A 20,405-nucleotide genomic window follows, 5' to 3' on the forward strand; every position below is an offset into this window, starting at 1 on the left:
GCAAGACAGATTAAATTTACTTCTGTTTGGATAAATTAGTTTCACTAAAAATAGTGGTGGGGTCAAAGTGGCTCAGTGGTTAGAAGTTTGTCGTGTAACTGCAGGGATGCCGGTTAGAACCAACGTTCTGTCCATATCAGTCGTTGGGTCCTCAGACAAGACACCCCACTCTCCCTACCTGCTGGTGGTGGTCGGACGGACCAGTGATGCCTGTGTACGGCACCCTCACTTCTGTCAGTAGGCCCCAGGGCAGCTACAGGGCAGCCAGCTTTCAAACGTATTGTGAGGGTCTGCTGGGAACGTCTGGCAGAGTCTCCTGTCCTCCAGCAGAATTTCGAACATGTCCCGAGGGAAGCGGGGGACATTGAGTTCAAGTGGGCAATCTTCCATGCTTCTATTGTTGAGGTGGTTGACCGGAGTTATGGCCGCAGGGTTGTCGCTGCCTGTTGTGGTGGAAACCCCCGAACCCGCTGGTGGACGCCGGCGGTTAGGGATGCTGTCAAGCTGAAGAAAGAGTTCTATCGAGTTCTTTTGGCCTGTGGGACTCCAGAGACCGCTGACGGGAACCGGCAGTCCAAAAGTAATGTGGTTGTGGAGGCTAAAACCCGGGCATGAAAGGAGTTCGGTGAGACCATGGAGCAAGATTTCCGTATGATTTTGAGGAAATTCTGGTCAACCATCCAGCATCTCAGGAGGGGAAAGCAGTGTGCTACCAACACTGTTTACAGTGACGATGGTGTGCTGCTGACCTCTACTCAAGATTTCGTCCTGGCTGTGGAACACTGGACCAGCTCTTTACCCTTAGGGCGGTCCTGGAGAGTGCGTGGGAGTTTGACCAACCAATCTACATGTGTTTTGTGTATTTGGAGAAGGTGTTTGACTGCGTCCCTCGGGGGGCCCTGTGGGGGTACTCTGGGAGTATGGGGTACCAGGCCCTGTTAGGTCCCTGTATGACCTGTGTCAGAGCTTGGTCCGCATTGCTGGCAGTAAGTTGAGCTTGTTTCCAGTGAGAGATGGACTCAACCAAGGCTGCCCTTTATCACAGATTCTGTTCATACATTTTATGGACAAAATTTCTAAGCACAGCCAAGGTGTTGGGAGGATGTGTTTTGGTGGCCTGAGGATCAGGTTTCTGCTTTTTGCATGATGCTATCCTGTTGGCTTCATCAGAACGTGATCTCCAGCTTTCGCTGGAGCGGTTCGAAGTCGAGTGTGAAGCGGCTGGGATGAGAATCAGCTCCTCTAAATCTGAGACCACAGTCTTGATTCGGAAAAGGGTAGAATGCCTTCTCCGGGTCAGGGATGAGGTCCTGCCCCAAGTGGGGGAGTTTAAGTATCTCGGGGTCTTGTTCACGAGTGAGGGTAAGATGGAGCATGAGATCGATAGGTGGATTGGTGCTGCATCTGCAGTGATGCGGGTGTTGTACCGGTCTGTCGTGTTTAAGAGAGAGCTGAATCAGAAGGCGAAGCTCTCGATTTACCGATCGATCTACGTTCCTACCTTCACCTGTGGTCATGAGCTTTGGGTAGTGACCGAAAGAACGAGATCGCGGATACAAGCGGCTGGAATGAGTTTTCTCCACAGGCTGGCTGGGCTCTCCCTTAGAGATAGGGTGAGAATCTCAGTCATCCGGGAGGGGCTTGGAGTAGACCTGCTGCCCCTCCACATTGAGAGGAGGATAAACGGCTGAAAATGGATGGATGGATGGATGGACGGACTTACTACAATGAAGCTATTTGGAATGCAATTTTAAGCATTTTATTTTCTTAATCTTTTGTTTATATTTTATTGCCTTTTTTGTATAAGACTGAAGTTGGTTCCCTTTTTAATATTCTGATTTAGAAAGAGCAATTCCAACTAATGTATCCACTCCCTGGGTAGATTTAATCTGCTCTAATTATAAAATTATAAATATGTTATAATGTCATAGTCCACACTTACAATAAAAAGTGAAGAAAGTAGCCTTCTTTAAACGCTCACTAATCATACCATACCATATGAACTTTATTTGTATAGCACTTGAAACACCTGCATGACCAAAGATGGTTAAAACAAAATAAAATGCTTTTTAAAAAATTCAACTGATTCAAAATTAGCTAAAAGACACCATGTCAGATGGTGTCAAAGGCCAGAGAGAAGAAATGGTTTTAAGCAGTGATTTAAAATCAGACAGCGAAGAGGCCTATCTGATAATCAAAGGAAGCTCATGCCACAATTCAGCTGGTGCTAGAGTAAAAACACAATTTGGGGTGTTTCTCAATGCCAAGGAACCCTGCTGATGACTTGGTCCCTCCCCGGTTGCCTAGGGCGATACGTCATCAGGAACCGCCGAGGTATGTTCCAAAGTTCATGCTCTACCGAGGCATCTGATCTCCGTTTGTTAGTCATTTAGCTAGCTGCGCAAGGATACACAGGAGGTGTCTTGTAGCTTAGCCTTGGTCAAAAATTTTCCTGAACACAGCACAGTATTTTCAAAAGGACGGCCGATAGCTATTGGCTGATATGTAAAATATATTTTTATATCTAAAGCAGTTGTCTATGGTTGGTTAGTTGCTTAGTAGTTACAGCTTCGGTAGCTAGTGGGTAGTAACTTGCTTACATATTTAATTTAACCAATATGTACACTATTTATTCATTAAAAGGCTCATTATATTTTTATATTGAAACTTATACATACAAAATATAACATTACCTGCCGCCGCGTTCACGTGATGCAAGTCTGTTCCATTTAACCGTTCTTTTTGACCAAGCAAGGACAATGTCCTCTTAAGCAAAGCACCTGGCCTCGCAACACGTCACCTAGTGCAACACATTCCCACACCCAAAGCATCTAAAACTGACGAAAGGTGACCAAGCGTTTCTTCCCGATGCGTTGGGGCTCTGTTGTGTCGGGAGGCAATGTGGTGTGCCAGAGTGACTCTTTCTGACGTACAAAATAGATAAAACGGAGATTTTAGCAAACTGTGACCTTTACCCTCTTGCAATTTAACCTTGCTCTCACGCCATCCTAACCTTAACCTACTTGTGCATGCTAAAATGTATTTCTTGTTGTATCGTTCCTCTCAAACATAGTTAACGGGAAATTTAGAATGAGGAACTGGGTTAAGGTTAGGATGGGGGTGAGGGGAAGCTTAAATCGCTAGAGGTTAGAGGTTAAATGTCTGTGAAATGCTCGTTTTACAGCGGGCGTCGGAAAGAGACGCTCTGGCATAGTGTGTCGCCTCCCGATGCGTGGGGAGCCCCAAACAACTGAACCGACGATGTCTTGGAGCCCCATCGAGTTGGAAAGTAAAGCTTGGTCACCCTTCGTCAGTTTTAGATGCTTTGGGTGTGAGAACGTGTTGCCTTATGAGACCAGACGCCTTGACATTGAGAATCCGTCTTCCTCTAAGTTTACACCTTGTCTTCTGGACAGTCAGGAGCAGCTGGTCTTTTATAGGTGCTGCTGTTAATGTAGACTAACAGTCCAGGTTTGAAGCTGGACCAGTTCTAATGTGGTCTAGATGCAAAACTGTGCTAAATGTGTTATTTTAGCTTTCACAAATCAAATAAAGGTTTCACAAACCACAAACTATGTTTTAAGGATTCTGTTATTAATTTAAAGAAACATAGTCCAGGTTTGAAGAGTCTAGGTGTTGTTGTTGTATAATTAAAGCAAAATAAAGATGGAAACATTTGTTGGAATCGCCCACTCCCACTCAGAAACAAAAAAAAGGGAACCAACTTCAGCTTAATCTTGTAGCCTATGTTTTGTTTACTGTTTGTAATATTTTAATATCTTCTTCTTCAATCAAATAATGAAACAGGCTAACTCAGCACATACATTTGACATCAAAATCAAATTCTGAGTTGATAAACACGCAGGGGTAGTGCATCTTTACACCTGATTTGACTTCAAGTATCAAATTTTGATTTGCACAAAAGTTTGAGCTCATGGAGGCTGCAGCTCTGTGGGATGAGCTGATGACCACTGGTGTTTTGCTGCTTGGGCGATGTGGAGCAGGTGAACTACGGAACTGATGGCTAACCGAGGGGAATACTGATGTAACGCTGGTGCCTAAAGGTGTAAGTGTCAGTCACTAAAGGGAGTGTTCTGTTGTCCCCCACCCCCTTCCAGGTTTCCCTTCAGGTCCCCTCCCCTGGCTGTGCTATTTAGATTGCCCAGGTCTTTTGGTTGCTGTCTCTGTAGTTTCCCCAGTTAACATCAGTGTTGGTTTTCATTTATTTAGATCAGGCATCTTTGCTCCCCGGCCCTCCACAGTGTCTTCAGTTAAGTTGTTTTCAGTTTATTCAGGTTTTTAGTTTCAGTTTCCACTTTTTATTAGAAAAACTCTGCTGTTATGTATTTTAAAAAGATTTCCACAATAAGCATTTCAAATAGTATTTTTGGACGGCATTTTATATGAATTAGAAAAAAATTTCACCTACAATTTGCTCTTTAATTGATCCTAGTACTAATTGTATTCTTATCACTCAAAGATGCAAACAAAGACATCAATAGTTTTGTTGTTACTACAAAAATTATAATTAAGGATATCCATAATAACAGCTGCATTAGTAGGAATTAAGTTAGAGATTTCTCAGAATCCCTAAAAAAACTTAAGGTGGTCTTTTTAACACTTATCAGGCAGACTGGACATGTGTTGCAGATACCTAACAGTTGTATTGTTCCTAGGAGAAAAGAACATTCCAGATATCCATAAGAATATTGTACATTTTAGTTATGATTGTGATCAGCAACACAGGAGCGCAGTCCTGTTCAGCACACACACATCTGACTTCCAAACTCATGTGCAGTGGTGTGCTGACATATCTGAAAGTTTCATTCTAGATAGTAAGAATCGTTCCGCTGATGTAATAGATATTATAGAACGTTTCTGCGTTCACAGTAAGGTTACAGTTGCTTTGCTAGGTAACTAATTACTTTTACAATGTGGTAACTGAGTTACTAACTCAACTTATTTTATGGAAAAAGTAATCTGTAACTATAACTAATTACTCTTTTAATGTAAGATGCCCAACAGTTTGATTGTGAATGTAAGACTTGTTGACTTGCAGTTTTTTGGAGTCCTTATATTGGATATAAAATGACCACTTTGTTGAAGATGGCTCTATTCTGCCAATGATATGAGGCTTCAAACGATGAGTACGGCAGAAGTATGACATCTATATTCTGATAGTTGTTAGCTATACTCACCTCTGGATAAGTAAAGGGGTGATCCCCCGTTAGAAAGCTCTTGGGTTGTTTGGATGAAGTCGAGGCTTGTATTTGTGTATTTATGATTGGAAGTGCTGCAAACCCAATACACATGAATGGGAAATGCGACACATTTGTCCTTGGAAGAATAACATTTACGATATCTGAAATGTCCATTGTGGACAGCAAGAATGTTATTATGGATTAATGCAAAGTCGATTTCCCTAGAAATAATAGATTTACAGAAAGTCCCAAGACTCTGGAAAACATCTGGCTTTTCCTCAGTTCTCAAAGGACCACAGGGCCTGTAATGATTTCTGGCCAGTAGCTCTAACATTATATGTACTGAACACTATTTGAGAGGCTTACAGATAGACCACCCGAGACCCCACCCACACCATCATCACTCGCCCACTTAGACCATAGAGGCAGCGCTGTAGGAATCTTTTTTCTGGACTTCTCTAGCACCTTTGACACCATTTAACCTCTGCTGTTCAGGGATGGACTACTAGAGATATGAGTAGACTCACACCATGACGTCTAGATCATGGAATATGTGACAGGCAGACCCCAGTTCATAGGGCTGAGGAACAGCAGGTCTCACATTGTGATCAGCATCATAAGAGCACCAGGGGGTATGGGACTATTCAGCACATACATGCCTGTCTTCTAAACTGCAGATCCTGTCATGTGCAACAGTTTGCTGATGATACTGCAGTTGTGGACTGCATCAGGAGTAGACAGGAGGAGGATTACAGGAGCCTAATCGAAGACTTTGCTAGGTGGTGCCATTCCAGCTACTCACACCTGAACACTGGCAAAACCAAGGAACTGGTGGAGGATTTCAGTAGGAAAAAAAATAAACTTCTGGACCCCCTCACTCTTTTTTATAACATGTCAGTCTGTCCGTCCATCTATTCGTCTGTTGTCTGTCTAAAGGCCAGAAGACCATCTGTGAGTAGCTTAATGTTCCTGTGACAACATTAGTAGAAGATACTATTCTGTAGTTTGAGGTAACATTAGAATAAAACGGATTACACGTAGAGTAGCAGAATAATAGAAAATATGAAATAAAAGTGAAACTCAGAAAATTTGAATATCATTAGAATATCTGAGTAATCCAGCTTAGACTGAGAGACCATCTAAAGGTTCAGAAGCCATTTGCAGGTGGATTCATTATCTGATTAGAGTGTGAGTCGAGAATGTTGAACCTTCTCACAATATTCTGATTGTCTGAGATTTAAAATGTGGGGTTTTCAGCTGTGAGCCACAATCATCCGTTAGAACAACTCAAGGCTGAAATATCTGGATCTGCATGGAGGGAGTCTGCCCTTTACATGAGTTGAATCTTTAGGTTGAATTACTGAAATAAATTAACATCTGCACCAGATTCGCAAAAGTGCGTCAAATCCACTTTTTCCCCCACATGCAGCCATATCTGATTTTTTAAATACGATCCCTGTCACTTGAATATGCAGTCCTGGTTCCGACTCATATCTGATGTTTTTGAAAGTGACTGCAGTCTGAACTGAGAGTGACTTCCTGTCTTCTGCGCATGCGGGTCACTTTGGTGCCGCGGAGCGTTCACACTGGAGAGAGTCTGATGCCACATTTCAGTCACAGTGTGAACGGCCACACACATAAATCAGATTTACTCCAAAAATCTGAATTGAGCATCAAGGCCTGCAGTGTGAACATAGCCTAAGCGCCTTGGGGGTTCCAGGACTCTAGAAGTCAAATACAGGCCATTGACCAACTGTAATCATCGCCTGAGGTTACCAACATTGTCGCCCATGACTGGTCATTTGAATGAGATGGAATAAATATATTTAATGCGTTACTGTGAAATTCGAGGTTCTCCTTGTGGTTGCCATCCAGAACCCTTTTTCGACTCTTCCTGTTTATGACCTCACTGTTCCTGTCATAGTACCAGCTCTGGGACTCATCAAAGGTCATAAAAAGTAGAACAAACTCGCTCATGTCCAGTAGTTTGGTGCTCAGGGTGCCTTCTCGACACACCAGCAGAGGCCCAATCAAGCCAGAGTGGATGTCTCTTTCCTGAAAGACATCATATGAAAGAAATGTGAAGTACACGATTTTAAATCTTTTGTCTGATGAAACTAATGTTTTAAGTACTTACAGGATTGACACCTGAGTAGTATGCCCAGGTTCGGCACTGAGACTCCTCAGACAATGGTCCCGCCGTAGAGCTGACTTTCCATACATAAGTGAAGGTAGAATTAGGTTGAACTTCGTTGTCGTACTTGTACCAGTATTTGGACCCATCCTCATACGACAGACCCTCAAACTGCTTAGTATAGGAAACCCCGTTTGGGTGCAGAGAGAACGGCCGCTTGGCATTGTTCTTGAACACAACCTACAAGACAAAATTACTCCTGGGACTGGGACAACACAAGGATCATAAACATCGAACAACAGAAATACAAAATATGGATTAAAGAAGCTATAGAGATAAGGAGACGTGGATAATGGCCCATGAACAGGGACGATGGGGTCTACACGTTGGATTGTGCATGGGACTGCATCATCGGTGAGGGGAGAGCGGGCAGCAGAGGGCGACAACGTCCTCTGCTGCCCGCGGATAAACGGAGTAGGAAGTGACGCCACCATCAGCGTCAGCTCTGAGGATGTTTTGCAGTCGGCAAACGAAACGTCAGCAAGGTAAAGAAAAACCTTCTCTGTGTTTTAAAAAGAACTGAAAGATGGAATTTTTTATACAGACACCTGTTTAATGGCTGTAAGTTTTGTCTTTCAGATTACAATCAAGAGGGACAGCGGTCTGGATGTATCTGCCCCCAAACATGGCAAGACTGACCCACTGAATGCTCCTCATGTAGGGGGCAACCAGTGGGCCGGAGGCACAGGTATCAAGACTCAATCCACCTAAACATCACTGAGTCTTACATCACACCAGGAGAGGACTCAGAATGAACAGCGTCTGGATTAATAAAATAGTTGGAGAAGGGCATGGCGCAATGCTGAGAGGCATTGGAAATCAACCGAGTTAGAAGTTCATAGACTACATTTTATAACTTTGAATGAGATGGTGAAAAACTCTAGGGCTGCTAACTGAGGAGTAGGAAGTGACGCCACCATCAGCGTCAGCTCTAAGGATGTTTTGCAGTCGGCAAATGAAACGTTAGCAAGGTAAAGAAAAAACCTTTCCTGTGTTTTAAAAAGAACCAACAATGGAATTAGAAACTAAACACAGTAAGAACGTACCAAAGACGTTTAAAGCAAAATTACTCCGTTTGTATCTTGTTACATAAAAGGTACGTGAGCAGAAAATTTCTATCCAATTTAATTCAAAAATACTTTCTTCATGTTGGAGGGAATTTGGATATTGTAGTATTTTATTTACCTTAACAGAACTTATTGTAGAATTTTATTTACCTTAACAGAACTTACTGTAGTATTTTATTTACCTTAGCAGAACTCAGCACAAAAAATAAATAAAGTTAGGTGAAAAATTTCTTTGTTTCAACAATAAAAATAAAAATCTTCAATCTTTGGAAAATCTGATTATTTACCTTAAATGGAGCCACGTTTAACACACATCTACGTTCCTACCCTCACCTATGGTCATGAGCTTTGGGTAGTGACCGAACGAACGAGGTCACAGATACAAGCGGCCAAAATGAGTTTCCTCTGCAGGGTGGCTGGGCTCTCCTTTAGAGATAGGGTGAGAAGCTCGGTCATCCAGGAGGGGCTCGGAGTAGACCTGCTGCTCCTCCACATTGAGAGGAGCCAGTTGATGTGGCTCGGGCATCTGGTCAGGATGCCTCCTGGACGCCTCTGGTGAGGTTTTTCAGGTACGTCCAACTGGGAGGAGACCTAAAGGTAGACCCAGGACACGCTGGAGGGACTATGTCTCTCGGCTGACCACACCTTGGGATTCCTCTGGAGGAACTGGCTCAAGTGGCTGGGGAGAGGGGAGTCTGGGCCTCCCTGCTTAGACTGCTGCCCCTGCAACCTGACCCCACATAAGCAGAAGAAAATGGATGGATGGATGGATGGATGGATGGATGGATGGATGGATGGATGGATGGATGGAGCCACATTAGCAAATGAAATGCATTTGTTGGTTAAGCAGCAAAGTTGAGTGGGCAGACCTATTTTGTGGTGTGAAGCACTTTGTGATTCTTTCTGAGAAAGGTACAGATAAACATTACTTATTTATACTTACAGGCTTTACTCATGAAAACTTTTCAAATACTGCCTGCCAGAGTTCTGGGTGTGAAAAGAATTTGCTCGGCATTAAACTATGAAGTTGGTTCTTATCAAAAGGCATCAGACGCAATCATGCTGTGACTACCTCACCCTTTTTGGAGGCCCTCTTCGCGGATCCGGAGGTCAGAAAGGTCGGATGACCTCTGGGCACTGAGGTTCAGTAGATTAACCGCAGTACCGACGCTCCAGTCCAGAGATGTCAGCGGGCACACAGGTTGGAACTAGTTTGCGTCTAGAGCAGCTGTTTCTGAGTAGCTGAAGGAACGACTTTCTGTGTCGCTGTAGTGTGTAGTAGGTTTTGACAGCTTGTCAAGAAATGCGGTGGTTAGAGAGTTTCCTCCGGTGGCCAGTCCGGAGTTCTGCTCAAAAACTTACTTCATTCAGGAAGTGACCTTAGTTTTATTAAAGGTTTTACTGAACAAGCCTCAGAACACTCCCTCCCTCAGACAAAAGAGCTGTGATTTGTGGACCAGAAAATATCTTTGTGCAGTGACGTTAACTTTAACTTGTGTCATGAAGATACGCAGTGTGTGTGTGTGTGTGTGTGTGTGTGTGTGTGTGTGTGTGTGTGTGTGAGTGTAGATCATGATTCCCTTGTCATATCAAACATTACTGATCATCATATATAAATTTTTCAATGTAATAATAATATTCATTTCAACTTCAGTAATTTAGGCACAGATTATTCAAACATTAGTATCATTATTCATATAACATTTGTTCATTCAACCATATGTTTATTTAGTGATTATTTAACTTATGAGCGGTAAAAGTTCATCTTTCATGAGAGTGTGCCATCCTGCAGTCTTATCAAAAGAAAGCTTTGTTTGGGAACATTGGCTGACACCGTTTCCCCCTGAAATGTCAACAAGCACTGCAGAATCCTTCTGGCTTGTTGGAGGATAGAATTTAAAATCCACTTTAGAGAATGGAACTATGTCTGCAGATGACCGGTGGGATGTAGGTCAATATGTAGGTGAAAAAGGACCCTTTCTGGACGTTACACAGCCTTGGACATATATAAACCAAATGCATCTGCAGACAGAAGAAAAGGCTAATCCTAGCTCAAAGCTAGGCCCTCCTGACCTGTCACGGGACTCTTTCTCAAACCTCGGACAGTATGAGTCCAGCTTTACGCAGTGACTGATACACAACAATGAAGCTGCACCAACTACTTAGTCAACTCAACCATCATCTGTCAGTAAAGTCTATTGTTCCATGTCAGGGGTGTCAAACTCAAACTCACAAGGGGCCGAAATGAAACTCTGGGACGGAGTCGAGGGCCAAACTTAATATTTTTTGAAAAAGTGACGGCAAATTTGCATAAAACCAACATATTTAAAGTTCAGTTTGCTCCACTGACTTACTGTAATGCTCACCTGTTCCAGCCAGATACCTGCATCATGGGGTTGATCTGAGCTGAGGAAGAGACTCCTGTTGTTTTGTTCATCTTCATCATAATAATGACAACATTAGATGACAACAGGTGCTCACATAGGTTTGTGCTGATGAACATGTTTGAGCAGCTTGACCACGTTGTTGTGTGTCGGGGAGGAAACAGAACGACAGCAACCACAGAGTCGTGCTGGTTTGAGCGTGTCGCTGTTCGCTGGAGTTATATCAGCTCTGTCTGGACGTTAGTTGGAAAACTTTCTCTTTCAGACGTGAACACATTACTGAGCGGCTAGAATCTCCGTTTCTGGGCTTCAACATCAGAAAACAGCTGAGTAAACTCGGTGCTGAGTGAGAGGAGTGTTTAGTTTGTCCGAGACAGCGGAGCTGCACACACCGGCAGCAGGCGCTGGAAAAAACACAAAGGAGCGGGCGCGTCGGCTCCGCGCTAACGCCGCAAAGCATCATGGGAGTTGAAGTCTTTGCGGTAAAATCGGCCAGCAGGCCAGCTTTAATATATTTTTGATATTTATCTCGTGGGCCACATAAAAATGCTCCGCGGGCCGCACCTAGCCCGCGGGCCTTGTGTCTGACATAGAAATGTGCTATGGTATTGCTAGCGGTTAGCACATGCTGTTACTAAACTATGGGGATTTGTTTTAGATTACTTTCTTTGAAACTGCCAGCTTTCATTAAAAAAAATTCTTGAACAAATGTGTGTTTCTTTTTTGTTAATCACAAGATGTGTGCATCTTTGGGGGGCAGATCTGTGGCCCCTCACACACTCTACAGGACGATTCTATAGAGAAACCTTACATATACAAGCGCGTGTACACACACAGGTGCTCACATGGTGCTCTCATAAGTATGGACTTGGGCATTTTCAACACATGTCTTAAGGCTGTGGTTGGCACTTAATGCACTGTGAGTTATTATTGTGATTGTTCAGTTAAACAATGTTGATTTTATATTTCTTCATCAGGTTGACGCAGTGATAGCTTGCTCTTGTTGTATTGTTGTGTGTCGCTTTTCTGCAGGTCTAGAAGCAGACTCTTGTTAATTGTTTGTTTTTGCAGAGTGTGCCACAACTGAGACAGATGGTGGATGTATCCTGCCTAAAGCTGGGCGGACACTGTGCGACTTTTTCCACTCGTAGCACTCAGCTTCAGCTCAAACTGTACGACTTCCTCGCAGGGCAGATCTCACGAGTCATGTGCTCACACTGTACGACCCAGTTCTCGGATGCGACCTGACTGCTCACACTGTACGTCTGGTAGCAACACGTTGGACCTAAAAATATGCTAAAAATAGCAGTTTTTACTCAACACGTCAGACTTTTTTGTCTTGTTTTGCCTGTTGTCCTTCGGGAGTGCTGCAGGAGGACACACAGGGATTTATGGGGTTGGATGAGGAAAACAAAATAAAGAAAGTAAATCTGTGTTTTGTGATCAGTTTAATTTGACATGAACACGACAAACACACCTTCTTGACAATCCTTGCCATTTTGTGTAAAAAAAAATACGTGTAGAAATAAACACGAACAACGTTATAGGGAAATAGCGGGCGAGCGGTGTTGATGCATGATTGAGCATGCATGAGTGAGCGGTTCTGGTATTTTTTGGGTCGCAGCTGCTCGGAGCGCCGCTTCAACAGTGCGATACCCTCACGAGGAACGAGCAAAATATCAAACACGCCAGAAGTCCGTGTGAGCTCACGACTGCTGATCGGTAGCTGGTCACGTGGTGTCAATCGCCTCTCGTAACCCCCTGTATACTACACGACGCTCGGCGCAAAACTCGCCCCGATCTTGTGGATTCTTGCACGAGTGGAAAATCAGCTAAAAAAAGGGAAAAAGTCGCACAGTGTACGCCCGGCTTAACTGATGCTCCAAGTAATTTAACCTTAACCCTCACCACACTGATTTATTATTTTGGACCGATGCTGCTTGATCTTTTGACACCTCTGTTCTTTAATTATTCTATGTACTTAGATCAAGTTTATTTATAAATTAACAAGCAACTTCACGTTTTTTCTTTCAAACAACGGTGACATGCCGGAGCGTGGCTGTTGACACATAGTTCCAAAAGGAAAGTTAATTCGACGCCTTTTCTGGGCGTGATATCAATGTCGTTCAGCGCGTCTCAACTGGAGGTTTAGTAATTAGAATTTAGACTTCTTATTACTGTATTTCTGTAAAAAATGATTGTAAAAAATGTCATTACTGGAATAAAAAAATAATAATCCATGAGCCATCAGAGACGGAATCTCATATGTCCCAGCCTGAGCAGAATCTCCCTGAACCGTCTACAGGTGGTTCAGAATGCCTGTGCTCGGCTTCTGACCAAGTCCTCCAAACACACCCACATCACCCCGCTTCTCCTCCAGCTTCACTGGCTGCCAGTCAACTTCAGGGTTCATTTCAAGATCCTGGTTCTGGTCTATAGGGCCTTACATGGAAAGCACCATCTTACATTGGTGATCTTCTTAGTCTCTACACCCCCAGCAGGTCCCTGAGGTCCAGTGATCACAGCCTACTGGTTGTGCAGCACCAGGCTAAAGGTCAAAGGTGACAGATCATCTGCTGCTGTGGCCCCCCAGACCCTGGACCTCTCTCCCCCTGATCCTGAGATCAGTGGACTCAGTGGTCTCCTTGTTCAGGCTGGCATTGGTGTGACCTCCTGGTCATCCTCCCTTTCCTCACTAGCATTTCTTCATGGCGGTGTTGTAACATTTTTGTATATTATCAAGCACCCTTGTTTTCTTAGTTTTTATCTTCTATTTGTATTTCTATTCATTTTTTAATCATGTAAGAATTTTCATTATTCTTGTGACATGCATTTCTGTTGTCACACCACATTCTGTGACCTCCTAATTCTACGACTTGGTTGGGCCTAAAATTGTTTTTTAGTTCCAAAATGTAAATTGCACTCCAACTTTGAGGAATAAAATTGTCATGCATCCAGTTACAGCTAACGCTAGTCTTCTTACCATAATGCTTTGTCCAACCTCAGCCTTGATGAGAGGCCCCAAGATGCCTAGATGCTCGTCCATCTCCCCTCGGATGTCAGGTGTGCTGAAGCTGCTGTCCAGGTAACCTCGGAACACCACCTTGGTAAATTTGGTCTGTAGACTGTTTGCTTGCGACTTTTCTAGCCTTCTGTGATGATGAAAAAAATCTGCTTTAGCTGTCGGCGTGGTTATGCAGAGCAGCTGTTCATTGATTCCCATCATGTACGTGTTAATGAAGCTTTGTTTTACGAACTCACCTATGCCCATATCCAGCATAATCCCATTCAACCTCCTCTGCAGCAATAAAATACATCTTGACATTTGGCCCTGATAACTTCAGGTAGTATTTACTGGTTTCATCCAGGTTCAGGTTCTTTATATCTTCATGACTGCTGTATGGGTCTTTGTACGAAACATACTCATATTCGTTTGCAACCACATCGTTTTGATCAAAATCAAGAGTATCTGGGTCACTTCCAGGAACATACAGCTGATAGTCCCTGAAATCGGATCGGGGCACACCAATGACCACAGGCATGTTAATCAGCTTCTCCTCGTCAGAGACAGGCAGGGGTGAGTAGGGCCTTGAGCCACGAGGGGTCATGTGTGGATTGGGGGGTACAAAACTCCTGGGCTGAGGTCTGTAGTCCTTCCTTCTCTTTGTTTTCATTCCTTGACCTTTCTTGGGTCTTTGTCTCCGATTAACATTCTTGAATGTTTTGGGTGGTGGAGTTGTTTGAGGCATCTTCTCTGTAAAGTATTTCTTCATGTGGCCAGGAATCTCATGATGCTTGAGGGAGTGTGTTCCATCATAAGTCCAGTTGTTTCCCTGTGGTTTGATGGAGGAGGTTTTTATGACCTCTGTTCTGTTTCCTTCAAGATAGATAAAGACTTCTTCATTGCTCTCTGAAGCTTCTAACTCATCAGAGCTGGGTGTTTTTACCCCCTCAGCAGCCATAGGCAGGTGAGGTAACCCTACGGATGATGTGTTGGTTGACTTGTTCTTCAGGGCTGTGATGACTGCTCCCCTCTCTGTACTTCTTCCTGATGGATCCAGTATGGACACATTCACAGTCTTATTTTTAAACAACTCATCTTTAAGCAGAACACGTGTTGCATTTCCCAGGCTGGAGTTTGTAGGAACAGTCACTGATTCAGATGCATTTAGAATAAGTCCTTGCTTTGGTTGATCTTTGGTGATAATGGAGTTGCTCTTGTTACTTGTTTTGTCTTTATCCTTCAGCTCTAAAATGGTTAGGTTACTCCTGACCACAGCGCTAACATTAACCTCCTCTACATCAAGCGCTGGAACAGACAGGGAATGGTTTAATCCAGTTGATGACAGGTTAGCATGCCTTGTTGTACGCTGTATCAGCGTGACTGTAGATGTGTTGGTGTGTGGGATATCTTTCTGAGAGGTAATCCTGGGATGTGACAAAGATAGGTTGTTAGAGGACACATTCATGCTGGTGAATTCCTCCTGAGAGTCCTCTAGACTTAAGCCCTTTTCTCTGTCTGAATCAATGGTTGAATTTCCTGGAGTTGCCATTGTGGGAGCAAACGTTTGTTGAGATGGTGATGTCACATTGATGCACTCTTGTGTTATTGTGGTTTGATTGGTCATTGGAATGATGGATTTGATCGGTAGAGCGGCATTAACGTTGTTTGCAGACACATTTCTGTGTCCCAGTGCGGCTGCAGCGTTGCTAGTTGTTGTTGCAGCAGAAGCAGTGACATTATCAGGGTGTGAGACAGTCTTCTTAGAAGCTGCTGTGCTGTTATTCTTCAGTAACCGATTCTGACCAGTAAAAAATGTTGTATTGTCCTTTGGTTGAAAACTGTGGGAAATCAATCTTGTACTATTACTTGGACTGTGTGTAGCATTCCCACTGAAGCTGTGGTTCTGTGAGTGCGGTTCTGTGAAGCTTATGTCATTTACCTCCAACTGGACTGAAAACTGGGAACCATTCAAAGCATCCAGATTAGAAGGCTCAGGTTTATTCAAGGGTTTGATGAAACTCAAGCTATGATTAACGTTTTTGACAGGATCATCAGTACCATATTCCAGTACCGATGGGTCAAGTTCCTCCATATCCGAGTCTTTGGGCTGGTTCTTTCTTGACCTGAGACCTAGTTCTTCTGCAAACACGTCTGTGTCAGTGTCTGGCTCAGCCGTTGGGGTTTTGAGTATTTTCTTTTCTTCCTCTTTGGGTTTATCCAGTGTTGGTGGATTCCACTCAATGAAATCTTTTCCTGAATCTTCATCCTCATACTCATAATCATTGTTATTATAACACACAACATCCTGGAATTTTAAGCGCATTCCTTTTGTTGTTTCATGGGAATTTAGGGAAGCCAGAAGCCAGACGCCTATTTCAAGATGGATACATATATTATTTATGAAGGGCCAAACAAGAGGAACACCTAGAGGTTGTATGCGGTGTGACTCACCAGTGTTGTCCATGTTCATCTTGATGGTTTCCCCAGTCATTGGATAGAGGCTGAGAAATTCCTCTGTTCTGTCATTTAGCTCAAAGGGATGGCCATAGAAGGTAGCTGTCTGGATGTAGTCCTGTGCTCCGACGCTGGACACATGCCATGTTGCAACCTCACCGCTGCAGAAGCCTAGGAGCGGCCCACTCTCAAAGCCATAACCGTTTATTGCTTTAAGGAAAAAGAAAAGGGAGCTAACTTCTCAGATGTGGAACCACTACTATAAAGCAGCAAAATCACGTCAGTTCCCCCGTCATCATTCTGAGCTATTTCTACAGAAAACAGTCAATAAGAAGTGGAAAAACTCACTGTGCATGACGTTGGATTTGTAGAAGTCTGGATCAGCCTTGTTTACTTTGGACCAGTCACAGTTCTGGCGGATGTTATCGTCCAGGTACCAGCTCTTGTTCTCATCAAACACAGAAAACATGGCATGCTGCTCCTTGTCTGCTCTCACCTGCACAAACAAATACGTCTGACCTGATTTTCCTTAAAGATATGCACGTTCATGTTTCTGATTTGATTTTGGCTCAAATGTGTTTCCTGACATTTTTCTACTATAAAAAAATAAAAGTTAAAATATAAATCTTTCCTGGGGTTACTGACTTTAACAAACACTTGAAAGTATACAGAATGTAAAGCTGGTTCATGTTTCTCCATTTGTTGGTCTGGGATAGAAGATGATGACCATCGCAGTGAAACTGCTGCAGAACGGAGGCCGAGACTATACAATGGGTTACGAGGACTGGTTCCTCCAAGGACTCCCGGAGTACCCCCCCCACACACACACACACACACACAGGGCCCCCCGAGGTACGCAGTCAAACGCCTTCTCCTAATCCACAAAACACATGTAGACTGGTTGGGCAAATTCCCACGAACCCTCCAGGATCCCCCTAAGGGTATAGAGCTGGTCCAGTGTTCCATGGCCAGGACAAAAACCACATTACTCCTCCTGAATCTGAGGTTCAACAATCCGACGGACCCTCTTCTCCGGAACCCTTGAATAGACCTTACCAGGAAGGCTCAGGTGTGTGATCCCCCTGTAGTTGGAACACACCCTGCGGCCCCCCTTTTTAAATAAGGGGACCACCACCCCGGTCTGCCAGTCCAGTGGGACTGCCCCCGATGTCGACGTGATATTGCAGAGCCGCGTCAGCCAACGCAGCCCCACAACATCCAGAGCCTTAAGGAACTCATCCACCCCCGGAGCCTTGCCACAGCGGAGCTATTTAACCACCTCAGTGACCTCAGCACCAAAATTTTCTCTATTCTATTATATTAATTTATATCAGCCAGTAGGAAAAAAAACGTTTGAGGAATTCTGGCCTTTATTTAATCAGCCACACACTCATACACATGACTAAAGTAATCTCATGACACATTGCTTCTGATCCACAGATCAGAGCTCCTGTATCTGGGAAAGGTGTGGCTCTGAGGTTTGTTTGTTAACACCTCTTTACATGTATAATTCTGATTGGCCATGTAATCATTGAAGAAATACACTCCTCGATGTCTAATGGCTTTATTGACCAGGATGAAGGAGCCCTGCAACAACATACAAAGCTGAATGAGCAGAAGCAAACGGTAGTGTGAAGCAGCAGCATGGGCTAAAGGCTAAAGCTAAGCAATGCGAGAAAATACATAAACAAATGCAGCGCGGCTTAGCATGCTTACTGACAATGTGACCATTATATTAGCTTAACAAGCATGTGAAGACTTACAGATACAAGTCTAACAGTAGCATGGATAGGCAGCAGTATGTACAGTCAGGGATAGCCGCGTTTCCGGAACTGCGCTGCTCTGGGCGGCTGCATGTTGGAGTAGCTCTGTTGACTATATGTAAGTTTTGCCTTTTCTTGGGCATTTTTTCTTCTTGTTTCCCAAGAAAAACTGTATTTTTTTTGGACACTTTACTTTTCTGTTTCTGGTGTTTTAACAGATACCATTACAGATACACACTCACGCATGGTTGTTTCCATGGAGCTGGTTTTCTGTTTGAGTGCAGGCAATGCCTTGACAACTGCTTATGCAACTAACCTCTCTGTCAATAAAAGGACTACACGAGGAAGTGGAAAGCTCACAGTGTGTGTGTGTGTGTGTGTGTGTGTGTGTGTGTGTGTGCATGTGTGTGTGTGCGTGTGTGTTCATTTTCATCTCTCTAGTCTGTTTAGATACGCAGAAATGATCACATTTATCAATTCTTGTGTTTTATTTAGAAAAATGTCTATTTTGTTAAATTTACTGGCCTGCCTCTTCTGTTTTGGTTTGACTTCCTGCATGAATTGAAGCGGCTCACTGACGGCTCACAAAAAAGTAGAGCTCACGCCGAAACGATCGCTGCACGGCGCGAGCCTTTGCAGCGCTTCACAGCCGATGTGACCGAGCGTAGGTTAACAAGGCCGTTCCACGGTGCTTCGTCACACCTGGTGTGTTCCGCGCGTTATAGTAGTCTGGTCGGGACTGGACAAAAGCATGCAGCACAGTCTCCAAAGGAGCTCTGGACAGCAAAGGCTTCATCCTGGATAACCGTTTCACATGAAAAGATCAGGACCTCACAACCGTATTGATTTGAGTGTCAAGTTTAATTGAAGAGTCCATTTTTATCCCCAAATTACTGACTATTATCTTTTCATACGGGGCCATTGAGCCAAGGTCAACATCAGCACCTGAGCCATGACACCTCCCTCTGTTGCATCAAGGCGCCATTTATAAGACAGACAATTACCTCAACATTACCACCAAGCGAGGTGGAACAAATGCCGCAAAATTCTGGCATCGCCATGCCGGCATGGTGCGTTTATAAGACACACGGTTGTGGTAATATTACACTGATTTGCCGGCGTGGTGTGTCTTGTAAAAAGGGCTTTAAATTCACCATTTCACCAGCTGTGCTGTCAGTTTCCCAGTGCCAGAGTGCTTAGGACAGGGTCAGAGTTTGCTTTAAGTTGCAACATTTTCACGTCATATTTTTACCTCACAAGTGACAAAGTCACACAACTTTTGGTGATGTTTACAAATTAGGTACTTTGTGTTACCACAGTTCTCTTCCATTACTGATGTCTTTTACTGTGAGGTTGAGTTTTCTCTTAAAATGCAAAAACAGGAAACCTTTCATAACAAAGCTTTACTCTCTTATTAGTTCCTCTGGCACGTACCATCTACCAGGCATGAAGGGACTTAAATAATGAATACACCGAGGTTGACTGGCAATATGGCTGATCAGAACTCTACCTACATGTACCCGACTGAGAGAAACCCAGTATAACGCCCGGAACACGTCAGCTGTGAAGCGCCGCAAAGCGGATCGCTCACGACATTTGCAGCTGCTCCTCTGTTCACATCAGACGAAAATTTCCAATGAGCGCTTCTGCTCATGCCTACTGTTTTCCACCCCCACCCCCCCCAATCGCGCTTGCTGTATGTGTGTGTGTGTGTGTGTGTGTGTGTCTTTGTTCATTTTCATCATTCTAGTATGTTTAGATGCACAGAAATGATCACATTTATCAATCATGGTGTTTTGTTTTGAAATTTTTCTTATATTTAGTTAAATTTACTGGCCTGCCTCTTCTTCGGCTTGACTTCCTGCCAGAATCGACACGGCTCAGGAAAAAATAGAGCTCACGTCAAAACGGTTGCTGAACGGCGCAAGCCTACGTGGCGCTTCACAGCTGATGTCACCGAGAGCGTTGGTCAACAAGGTCGCCGATTAGAAGCGCTCGTCCACGGCGCTTCGTGGCACTTTGTCGCGCTTTCCCGGTGTGTTCCAGGCGTAAAATTCTCCACAGGCTGCATATTACTCCCGTCATTTTAAACAAACTCGACCACTCTCTCTCCCCTCTCTGCCTCAAGTGCAAAGGGGAAAGGACACATTATCATTATTTTTGGACGCATTCATTTATTTCCACATTCTGGACACTCATTTCAAAGGTGATCAACAGGATGTTTAAAATAAAAATGACCCTTGGGTTTTCCTACAAGGCCTACCTTCTAAAGATTTGCATCAGAATGTCCTCGACAAACTCCTAATTGTCTAAAAGTGCATTCTGGAGGAAGACCTCA

General features: G+C 43.8%; 1 protein-coding gene across 1 annotated transcript in view; it reads right to left on the minus strand.

The window, feature by feature from the left end:
* The window catches only part of f5 (coagulation factor V), a 67,578-nt gene that overhangs the window by 16,513 nt on the left and 30,660 nt on the right, over positions 1-20,405 (minus strand). Inside the window, exons 11-16 of the mRNA XM_015965688.3 lie at positions 16,653-16,800; positions 16,302-16,514; positions 14,108-16,220; positions 13,830-13,998; positions 7,339-7,575; positions 7,040-7,256 (exon numbers count right to left, since the gene is read on the minus strand). Coding sequence (XP_015821174.1) covers positions 7,040-7,256; positions 7,339-7,575; positions 13,830-13,998; positions 14,108-16,220; positions 16,302-16,514; positions 16,653-16,800 — 3,097 coding nt within the window. The remainder of the gene's footprint in view (positions 1-7,039; positions 7,257-7,338; positions 7,576-13,829; positions 13,999-14,107; positions 16,221-16,301; positions 16,515-16,652; positions 16,801-20,405) is intronic.

Source organism: Nothobranchius furzeri, chromosome 14 (assembly GCF_043380555.1).
Source record: "Nothobranchius furzeri strain GRZ-AD chromosome 14, NfurGRZ-RIMD1, whole genome shotgun sequence".
NCBI lineage: Eukaryota > Metazoa > Chordata > Actinopteri > Cyprinodontiformes > Nothobranchiidae > Nothobranchius > Nothobranchius furzeri.